This window comes from Aptenodytes forsteri, unplaced genomic scaffold (genome assembly GCF_000699145.1).
Source record: "Aptenodytes forsteri isolate BGI_AS27 unplaced genomic scaffold, ASM69914v1 Scaffold64, whole genome shotgun sequence".
Taxonomy (NCBI): Eukaryota; Metazoa; Chordata; class Aves; order Sphenisciformes; family Spheniscidae; genus Aptenodytes; species Aptenodytes forsteri.
The window spans coordinates 654,502-665,096 of NW_008794786.1; the positions used below are offsets into that span (position 1 = coordinate 654,502).

The 10,595-nt window shown below is 62.7% G+C and overlaps 1 protein-coding gene across 1 annotated transcript in view; it reads left to right on the forward strand.

Moving 5' to 3' along the window:
* The first annotated feature begins 4,029 nt into the window (after positions 1-4,029).
* RAPGEF3 (Rap guanine nucleotide exchange factor 3) overlaps positions 4,030-10,595 on the forward strand; it is an 11,402-nt gene continuing 4,836 nt past the window's right edge. Inside the window, exons 1-18 of the mRNA XM_019470789.1 lie at positions 4,030-4,062; positions 5,143-5,196; positions 5,540-5,646; positions 5,822-5,943; positions 6,103-6,277; positions 6,531-6,615; positions 6,843-6,903; positions 7,159-7,235; positions 7,358-7,504; positions 7,669-7,778; positions 8,042-8,130; positions 8,745-8,823; positions 9,088-9,238; positions 9,302-9,384; positions 9,781-9,820; positions 9,955-10,036; positions 10,111-10,257; positions 10,398-10,495. Coding sequence (XP_019326334.1) covers positions 4,030-4,062; positions 5,143-5,196; positions 5,540-5,646; positions 5,822-5,943; positions 6,103-6,277; positions 6,531-6,615; positions 6,843-6,903; positions 7,159-7,235; positions 7,358-7,504; positions 7,669-7,778; positions 8,042-8,130; positions 8,745-8,823; positions 9,088-9,238; positions 9,302-9,384; positions 9,781-9,820; positions 9,955-10,036; positions 10,111-10,257; positions 10,398-10,495 — 1,740 coding nt within the window. The remainder of the gene's footprint in view (positions 4,063-5,142; positions 5,197-5,539; positions 5,647-5,821; positions 5,944-6,102; positions 6,278-6,530; positions 6,616-6,842; positions 6,904-7,158; positions 7,236-7,357; positions 7,505-7,668; positions 7,779-8,041; positions 8,131-8,744; positions 8,824-9,087; positions 9,239-9,301; positions 9,385-9,780; positions 9,821-9,954; positions 10,037-10,110; positions 10,258-10,397; positions 10,496-10,595) is intronic.

The following is a 10,595-nucleotide window of genomic DNA, read 5'->3' on the forward strand; positions in this document are numbered from 1 at the left end:
CGCAAGCCGAGGAGCCCCCTTCGCTGCCGCCTTTCCCCGCCGCCCCTCTCAGCACCCCTCCTTGCAGCGGGGGTCTGCACTTGGCCGGCCACAGGGTTTCGGGGGACGGGGTTCGGTGGAGCCGCTGCAGGAGCCAAGCGGCGTCCCCCGGGGCTTATCGCCGCCTCCAGCCCCGCTTCCTGAGCGCGGCTGTTGCAGGGCAGGTCTGGCCCTTCCCTGCCCTCCCAGCCGGCCTGGCAGCGGGCTGTGATCTGTGACCCGCGCCCTGCTCCCCCCTCGTGTTTGCTGGCTGCGAGGCGAGGCGTGCAGGGAGCGAGGCGAGGCGTGCAGGGAGCGTATTTCTGCAGCCGCCTGCCCTAACCCCTTCTCCAGGCGGAGCTGGCAGCCGGGCATGAAATGAGCCCGGTGCTATTGTGCTCCGGCACACGGCGGCAGGGCAGCGCACCCCAACCCCGAGCGTGTGAACAGGAAAGACCATCCCCGTGGCCCTGCGGCACACGGGGTTCAAAACGTTCCCTCCCCGCCAGGTCAGGCCGTTTCTACAGGAGAAACCTGTTGCTTGGCAGCAGGACGATGCTCAACATCACGGCCTCCCTCCCCGGGTCCGTGCTGTCCCCTGGACAGGAGCTGCTGGGGGTCTCCTGGGGGTCCCCGGGATGCAAAAGGCACCCGGTCTCTGCTCTCGGTCTCCTCCCTGTCTGTCCCCTTCGGGCTGGAATCTCCTCCCTGTCTGTCCCCTTCGGGCTGGGAGGTGACCCTGGAGCCTGTTCACCTGCCCCGGCTGAGCCTCGTGACCTTCCCCTTCCCACACTGCCTGACCCGAGACAAACGTTTTTAAGGAAAAAAGCGAAATTACTTTAAGGGAACAACCCCCCTTTCAGCATTTCTATGCAGCGTGCAAGCTCCTTCACAAATAAGAAAACTTCCCTCTCTTTTTTTCCCTTTCTTCCTGATTTTTTCTCCCCAGAACTTTTAGGAACTTAATTATGGGGAGGTTTTTTGAGTGGCAAAAAGCCAGGGAGGTCGGGAAAGCAGCAGGCTGGAGCGTTGCTGTGCTAAACTGCTGGACTAGGATAGATCTGACAAAATCTGGCAGTGCAGTGGCACATGCAGTGTGGCAGGAGCGTCCCCTCCCCGAGTGGCACCGCCATGCATGGGGACAACCGCCAGCCGTTTGAGGGGAGTGGATCTGATCTTTGCAGGGAAAGGGGGTGTTTTCCCCACTTTTTGCAGGTAGGAGGGCTCTCCCGGTGCACCCATTCCTCGGGGCAGGTACGGGAGAGGCGGATGGCAGGGAACCATCTGGCTGTGCCTTGGAGCAGCAATATTGTCCCTTGTCCCCATCGCTGCATGCCTACGGCTCCTGGAAACTCCTCCTTGCATTGTGGCTCCATCTCATCCCTCCTGGGGACCTGTTTGCCTGATCCCGGTGCCGGCAAATCCCTTCCAGCTCTGCTCCTTGTTGCGAGGCTCCAGCCCAGGCTCCCGTTCCCTGTCATCAGCGGGACATCGCAGTCCGGCATCCCCAAGCAGCTCTGTCCTTCACCCTTCCCAGAGTACAAGTGCCATCGTGCTGGCTCTCGCCACATCCCTGGAGAGGACGGAGGGGACAGAGTGGGTCCCCCGAGACCCCCTCCCTGACAAGGCTCCCAGCTGGGACGGCAAGCCCCTGGCTGGCTGCCGTGCCTTTTGAGGCTGCGGATGGGCGAGGACTTTCTCCGGAGCCGTAAAGCCTGAAATAACTCCTGTTGTTTTCCTCGGGATCGCAAACAAAAGCAGTGCGCGAGCACGGAACGGTCACTGCCGGCCTTGGCCAGCTGCCCGCTGCTGCCGGATTTCTGGAGACAGGCAGGATCTCAGCACCCGTGTGTCCCGTAAGCAGGAAGGTGGAAAGAGGCAACTCCTTAGGAAGCTGTTTGGAGACGGCGGCCGCGATGCTGTGACAATTAGGCAGGGTGTGAGGGTGGGGAGGGCATCCTGTGGGTCCAGACCCGGGAGTTGGGGAGCAAGGATGCTTCGGGAGGGGTTTTTTGGGGCCAGCCGTGAGATTTTGCATGTGTTTCAGAGCTGGTTTGGCAACGAGAAAACCCCAGGAGGGAGAAATCGCTCCGAGCACTCATCCTTGGGCAGGGTTTTTCTCAGTCTCCTTCGGTGTCCTTGTGAGCGCAGCTTGGAGTAGGACCGTGGCACGTCCTGGCTCCCTGCCTCAAGGACAGACCTCGCTTACGGGTTGACGGCAAAGGCTGTTTGGGGACCGGAGCAGCTTTCGCTTGCACCCGAGGGGGTGACATCGACCGCCGGGTCCCACGGGAGGTAGCTCCATGCTGCGGCAGCAGCCCAGCTCCTATTTGCAAACATTTGCACTGCAATTGCCGGCGCGTTTCCTGTTCCACAGGGCGGTCACGAGGCTCGGGAAAGTTTGCAGAGTAAGTCACGATGTCCCAGCCTCAGCGGCAGCGTGGCCGCATCAGGAGCATCCCCAGGGACCTGCTGCGTTCACGGAGCTGCTTGTCTTCCGTCCACTCCCCGAATCTCTCCTAAACCAGTTGCAAACTGCTGGGGGCATGTTGGTGGCTCGAGTTGTCCAGGCTGTCCGGAGGAGGATGGGGAAGCCCCGGGGGTATGGAAAGGGCCGGAGGAAATGAGGGAGCAGCCTGAGCCTGGCAGGGGGTGAGCAGGCAGGGTTTGGGACAGGCAAGCAGGCAGCACAGGGCAGAGCACCCATCCGAGCACCCGTCAGTGGGTGTCCACCTCCATCACCCTGCTGCCTGGGCCAGGAGGTGCCAGGGCTCTTTGGTTTCCCCTCAGCTCCTGGTAGGTTGTTTTGTCCTTGAATTCATTTGCAGAGAAGGTTTCTGCAGTTAATTACTCCTGCCCTTGGCTTCCTTAATTGAGGCTTTCATCCAGCCGTCCCTCTTGCTGTGGTTGCTCAGACCTTCCCAACCAGCCCAGAGCCAGCAGATCCGAGGAGGATCTGGCCCAGATGACGCCGTGTTTCAAGTGCCCACCACCTCCGCCACCAGCCCGGAGCGCTGCAGACCCCTTACCAGCCAGAAATAAACAGGGGGGGGACCACAAAACCTTCCCCTCGAGGTGAAGACACCCCAAGGAAGGATGGCTCTCACCCTGTCTCGGGGTTAATGCTCAAAGTGCATTAGCTGCCTCGGCGGGGCAGCGGGTGGAGAACAGGTCTGACGGGTGCTCTCGGCTTCCCCCAGCCCGTGGTTTGTGCAGCACACGCAGCCGGGATGAAAGGTTGTTTATCCAGGGCCGTGGCCACGTGGGAGCCCTCGTCCCTCTGGGCAGCGCCTGGATGAAAGCGCGGCCGCCTTTGCACCGGGATTAGGGCGGCAGCTGGGGTGGGCACCGGCTCATCCCTTCGTTGCTCTGCTTTTACCTGGAGCATCCCCTCCCCGAGGGGAAAAAACTGGGAGAAAAATAAGCGCAAGGATTAAAAAGCACCTGCTGATGGGGGATATCCAGAGGGATGAGTGGTCATGGAGAAGCTGAGGACTCAAGCGTGGCCTGGCAGGGATTGGCATCGCTCCCGGCGGAGCTGAACCCGACCCCGGGGTTGTGCCGTGGCGGTCGGCAGCCGGTCCATCCCAGACAGCAGGGACCCGCTGCGGGGCCACGGCTCAGACCGGAGACGGTCCCCAGCTATTCCCGACGGTGTGATGACAGATCGCTCCAGGAGGGACTCCCCGAGCCATTTTAGGATCCCCGGGCTATTTTAGGATCAGTAAATGGCAGAGATACTAAAGAGAAACCGGTTTAGAAAACAGCATTGGATCAACTCATCATGTGCAGATTTAAGTTAAATAGAGCAAAAAACTCAGTGGGTGACTGGGGTTTTCCATCCCCAAAGGGCGCGTTTTTCTCCTTTAGGCTAAGGGAGCACTGACTTGCCGGTGAACCGGGATGGATCAGTGAGATTTCCTATTTTGCTCTCTTCCTACTGACACCCGTCCCACGATTTGCATTTTTTTACAGCCGTCGAGGCCTGAGTTCACATTTTCGGTCACCGCCATGGGCTCCTGCTTGAGCTCAGATCCTCTGACCGCAAGCGAGGGAAAATTGGGCTTGCGTTCTTCTAATATGCCTTATTTTAGGCATGTCTGTGTTGAATTTTACCCGCTGCGCTGTTTCCCCATACCCAGCACATGCTCGGTGACTTTCTGCCTCGCTGGTCCATCGTTTCCAGGACCTCCCTTAAAATCCTTTGGAAAAACTGCTTCATATTCACCAGCTCCTTGGCACCAAGGGAAGCGCGAGGTTACACATCACCCGTAGCAATTCGGCTGTTTCGCTGCCGAGCTCCTCTCAGCACTGGGGACCGCCACGTCCCGGCGGTTCGTTACAGCTGATTTTTCAGGATTTATTGCATAAGTTTTTCTGGCCGTGCTGTGATTTGAGACCAATCCCCCGACACGGTGTCTGCAGGGAAAGGTTCGGGCACGCACTCCTCAGGGCTCTCTGCTACCCTGATCCTCCGTGAGAGCTCTTGCTCCCCATCATCTGCCGTGGGACAGGCTGGCCATGAGCCCAGTCCTTGGTGTCCTCCGCAAGCTGATCCTCCAGCTCTCCAAGGCTTTGCTTGGGCCGTTCCCGTAACCCGCCGGAGTTGGGATCTTTTCCATCCTCTTTGTTTGTACCCGGCTTCAAAGCTGGAGGAAAACCCCCGGCTTTGGACACCTCTCCCTCCCCTGAGGCTGTGCCAGCTTCCCCAGGTCTTTCTGAAGTCCTTCTCTTCCAGCGGCAAGCTCCATGTCTCAAATACGATGTCTTTGATCCCTGTTTGCAAGGATTTTACTTTTAGCTTCCTTCTTTTATCTCCCAGCTCCCTCATTTGAATGCACTTCCCTTTCTGAAGTTAAACATAACCGCGGGGGGGCGTCGGGGGGTTAGGTCCCCGCTACACGTCTGTTTTCAGCAAGGATGGGGCAGAGTAAAGGCTTTGCCTTGGTTTTAGGAGATCGGTGCTGGTGAGCATCCAGGGATGCTTGCCTCCTTGCCTGGTGCAGAGCGGATGAAGCTGAACTGTGCCTTGGGGGAGGCGGGAGCCCCCCTGGGGTGTGCAGGGTGAGGGGGGGCACGGCAGAGCCCCCGTGGCCACCAACTCCCTTCTTTTCGGTTTTCCAGACCCCACTTTTGGACACTGAATCCACCCTGGACTATGGACACAGCCTTACCCAGGTGGGTGGGCTGGGAAAACCCACGAGGACATGAGTTTGGGGAGGTGGGAGATGGAGAAACGTGTGTTGAAGGCTGTGAGGGGTGGGGGGCCAGACCACCCGCACATCGTGGGGTCCTCGGCTCGGCTTTGGGATGCTCGGTCCTTGGGCTCATCTTTTCCTGGGGGCAGGTGATGGAGATCCTGGGGTGCTGGGGTGGGCGTGTAAGTGTGTCGCACCTTAGGCAGGGTGTTGGGGGCACGATCGACCGTGCGAGGTGTCAGCGCAGTCAGGGTCCGTGCCTCGCTGCCCGTGCCCTCCCCACTTCCCCTGCAAGCTGTAAAATCTCCTTCCACCCCCCCCAGGCATCCTCGGAGAAGATCTGGCGAGCTGGGAAGCTCCTCTTCATCCACCTCACCAGCACCCGTCCTGGCCTCATCCGGGACCACAAGCATCACCTGCGTCACCACAGGTGGGACGGCCGGCACCCCTGCCATGCCGGGGGGCACCGCGGGCTGCTGAGGACCCCGGCAGCCCTCCGAGGAGGGCAGGACTTCTGCTGCCCGTCCCAGGCAAGGGCTCACCTGGGGTGCCGGGCACCGCAGCCCCGTTTCGGGGGGCGTTTCTCACGCCCTCTCCCCTTGCAGGCAGTGCTGCTCCGGGAAGGAGCTGGTGGACTGGCTGCTGAGCGCCGGGCTTGCCGTCCAGACGCGCAGCCAGGCCATTGGCGTCTGCCAGGTGCTGGTGGACGGAGGCGTCCTGACACACGGTGAGGGCGGGCGCTGGCAGCCCCCTGCGCAGCAGCAGGGTCTTGCAAGGCGAGACTGGGTGCACTGGGGGCTGCTGGGGTCTCCCATGGGTGCACGTGGCACCCCATGGGTCTCCCATGGGTACACGGCCGAGCTCACGCGCGCTCTCCCCCCCGCAGTGAAGCAGGAGTGGCATTTCCAGGACAAGGACACCCAGTTTTACCGCTTTGCCGAGCTGGAGCTGAGCCCGGAGCCCAGCACCGGGCTCCGGGATGCGGAGGAGCTGCTGGAGGCATTGGGCTTCCTGGCCCAGCTGGGTCCCGACGCGCTGCTCACCATGGCCCTGCGCAAGCCGTGAGTGGCCGGGTGCTCCCCAGGGGCTGGGGGGGGACGTGGGGCTCATTTCTACCCTGCTCCATGGGAGTCTGGAGTACCAAAGGGGCTGCTGTGGATGGGGCGACCCAAGCATCTCTTCCATGGCTGTCAGACCGGGGAGAGAAAGAGGGTGCCTGGCCAGGGGGTTGTGACTGGAGAGGGGTGTCTGTACCTCGGGACGTGGTGGGGAGAGAGGGAACAGATGGCCGTTCACCCCCCTTTCCCCTCCCAGGCCTGCCCAGCGCACAGAGGACGAGCTGGAGCTCATATTTGAGGAGCTCCTGCACATCAAAGCCGTGGCTCATCTCTCCAACTCGGTGAGTGCGGCTGTGCCCTGCTTCCCCCGCGGCCTGTGTGTCCCTCCCAAACTGCTTCTGGCCCCCAAATCCTCCTGCATCCCATCGCTTCCCATCTGGGCATCCTCTCCTGGCCCTCTCCGAGACCTGGACCCGCTTCCCACCCCATCCCACCTGCCCATGTGTGTCCCCTCCTCGCTCAGCTCCGGGCTGGGGTGACCCTAATGGCAAGGTGCCTCTTACCGCAGGTGAAGCGGGAGCTGGCGTCCGTGCTGATGTTCGAGTCGCACCAGAGAGCGGGCACCGTGCGTGAGTATCGTGTGCCCCAGGAGCCGTGCAGGGCTGGCCGGTCCCCCAGGAAAGGGTCCCCAGCCCGGGGAGGACGGCTGGAGCTGTTGTCATCAAAGTGGTTGCTCCTGCTGTGTCTTCGTGAACCAGGGATGGAGGGGACCAGAGCACTCGCTGCGTTCACCTGGGATGGGGGCTTGGGATGGGGGGGGACTGAAGAGGGGTGCTTGGGGGCTCCCCCTCTTCGGCTGCTGGATGCCGCCGTTTCCCCTGCAGTGTTCAGCCAAGGAGATAAAGGCACGTCGTGGTACATCGTCTGGAAGGGCTCGGTGAACGTGGTCACCCACGGCAAGGTAGGTGTGTCCCTGTGGCAGCAGGTCTCTCCAGACACCCCACATCACTGGCCCCCGGCGGGGACGAGGGCTCCCACCCCATCCCTCACCCTCTGTGCTCCCCCCTCCCTCCCCCCCCCCAGGGCTTGGTGGCCACCCTGCACGAGGGGGACGACTTTGGGCAGCTGGCGCTGGTGAACGACGCGCCCCGCGCGGCCACCATCATCCTGCGGGAGGACAACTGCCACTTCCTCCGCGTGGACAAGCAGGACTTCAACCACATCCTCAAGGTGGGCAGGGGGCTCGCGGGGTGCTGGGTCTGAGCCGGGTGCCACCGTGCACCTTCCATGGTGTTTGCAGGAGAGGACACTTCTCTGCATGCCAGTATGGGGGTTTGGGGTGCAACCAGCCAGCCAGGATCCGAGCTGGGCTGACGGCTGGTTTCTCTCCCTAGGACGTGGAGGCCAACACCATGCGCCTGAAGGAGCACGGGAAGGTGGTGCTCGTCCTGCAGAAGAACCTGCAGGGTGGCAGCAGCCAGCCAGCCACAGCGCGGAGCACCAGGTGACAGCAGCCTGTCCCCATCCCTCCTTGCAGCCGTGCCGGCAGCGCTGCCAGCCAATGCTGCCTGTCCCCCTGCCTTCTCTGCTGCTCTCTGGCTGCCCTTGGAGGAGTCTGCTGGGACGACCGTGTCCCCGGAGGGGTAACAGGGATGCCAGGCCATGCTGACCAGCTGTGTTGAGTGGCCCAGTGGCCCGGCGTGGTGGTCCTGCCCACAGCTGGGGTGCCGCATCCTTCCCTGATGTGCCCGGTGCTCTGCCCACCAGGTACTTGGTGATGGCTGGAACGCCGGAGAAGATCCTCGAGCATCTGCTGGAATTCATGAGGCTCGACGCCACGCTCTACGACCCTGTGGGTAGGTGGGAAGTCACCCCCCTGGTCCAGGGACCACGTCCCAGAACCACCCCGAGATGGGCAGGAGGCTGGGGACGGGGTGCCAGCAGGAGGACCAGTACTGAGCGGGGCTGCCTTCTTCCCGGTGTTCAACCCCAAAAGCTGCTCCTCTCACCCTAAAATCCCCCATTGAGGCCAGGAGAGGGAGGCAGATCCAGGGCCAGGAGCATCTCCTCCCTCCTGTCCCACCTCCCTCTGCCTTCGGAGAGGAGCAAAGCCGGGCGAGACGGGAACCAGGAGATGTCCCCAGTGGGTAAAAAATCAGAGCTGCCGAGCTGACGTCATCAGCGGCTGCCTTGGAGTTAACTCTCCGCCGAGTGCTGCACTTTTAGTGCAACCCTTTAATTTTCTTTCATCCCCCAAAGGCTGCCAACCTTGCCAGCCCTTTCCGTGGTGTTTAGGAGCAAAAAGTGGCGCGCAATGAGCACGGTCACCGTGGGGGTAGACCACAGGCCAACGCCACGCAGGGCACGGGTGACCCTTTCTCAGCCAGCTGCACCGCCTGGCTGTGATCACCGTGTCCCCAACCCGCCGGACACCGTGAAGGGTGAATGATGGTGGCCTGGACTCTTCCAGATACCCTGCTGGGGGATTTCCTGCTGACTTACACCGTGTTCATGCCGACTTCGCAGCTCTGCAGAGCCCTGCTGCACCAATATCCTTCTGCGGTTGGAGTTGGGGGGGGGACCGGTCTCCATCCTACGCCATGCACCCCCCTGCGAGGGACCAGCACGCTCAGCTTGGTCCCTGTCACCCCGGTGGAACCTCAGGGGTTGGCCAGGGGAGCCCCGAATCCCCCAGGCTCTTGGGCACAGGGCACATCCCCATCTCCCATCCTGTCCTGGGTGCACACGTACGGGGGTCCCTGCCCGCTCCCCAGCCCTGCATCGCCCGTGCTGGTGCCCTTGACTGGTCCCAGTTTCCGCGCGGAGCTGCTGGAGGGCTCGGAGCAGGAGAAGGCCACCTACTCCCTGCACAAGCGCCGGAAGATCCTGCGGCTGGTGAGCCAGTGGGTGCTGCTCTACGGGCGGCTGCTGCAGGGCGACCGCAGCACCACGGCTCTGCTGCAGGTACCGGGAGCGGGGGGTGGGGGGGGATGCCCATGCTGACCGCCAGGCACCTTCCTCCCGCAGAACCTCGCGGACCTGGCGAGCCAGGACCCCCGACTGGGCGGGCTGGTCCAGGAGCAAGCGCAGGACCGCCGGCGGCCCCGAGCGTGAGTCCCCCGGGGAAGGAGGGGTGTCCCCGTCTGAAACGGAGCCTGGCTCTGTCCCCCCATGCCACTGCTGATGCTCACGTCCCCAGATCCTGCACCCCTCGTGCGCAGAGGGATTGCACTTTTCATGGGGCTGAGCTTTCGGCCAGCAAAGCAATGATTGTCAAGACTGGGGGGATGCCAGCAGCTCTCAGGCCACCTTGTCCCCAGCGTGGGGGTTTCCAAGCCACAGGGAGGGTGTCAAACACCGCCGAGATCCCCCGGTGCCCTGTGGGGCAGGGATGTTCGGGGGGCTCGGTGGTGGCCTGGATCCTGGGAGCTGCAGGACCCGGTTCTGTCTCCAGCGCAAGGTGTGGGCTGTGGGGCTCTAACACCACCTTTATCCTCTCTCTGCAGGCTGGAGAACGGAGACGGCAGTGTTTCTCCCCAGCCCAAGGTAGGGGTGGCCCTGGGGGGTGCCAGGGCAGCGGGGGGTGGAGAGCTGGGTCACCCCTGCCCTCTGGGGACCGTCAGCAGGAGGGGTGGCGGGTGGGGAGGCATCCTCCTCGCTCTCTCCCACCTTGGCCGCAGGCTCGGAGCTCGGTGAACTGGCTCGCAAGCCAGGAGGAGGCGATTTTGAACAGCAGCTGTGCCTTAAGAGCCCAGGACAAAGGTACGGCCACGCATGGTGGGGACTGTGCCCTCCCCGGCAGCCAGGACACTAAAGCCCTTTTCCCCCCACCGTAGTGCCCTATGAGATCTACAGACCGGACCACTCGTGCCTGATCACGGTGCTGCCCGTCAATGCCTCGGTGCGGGACATCCTGCGGTCCCTCGCCCCCCGGCTCGGCCGGGACGGGGAGCACGTCCTGGTGAAGGTGAATTCAGCCGGAGGTGAGCGGGCTCTCCCGGGGATGCCACATCCTCGGGGTCTCTCCTGTGGGCTGCCACCGTGCCATGGCGGCAATTGCCCCGTGCCCAGCCAGGATCTGGCCCCTTCTTCGTCCCAGCACTGACCGTCCTCTCTCCTGCAGATAAAGTGGGGCTGCAGCTGGACGCCGTCGGGGTGTTCACGGCACTGGGGCTCAACGAGAGGCTCTTCGCCGTGAGCGTGGAGGAGCTGGGCAGCCTGGTGAGCGCAGGGTGGGGGAGTCTCGGGGATGGGCAGCACCGGGCTGGCCCCCCAAGCGGGATTTGGGGCTGTGGTGCCTCCATAGCAGCGCAGGGGTGGG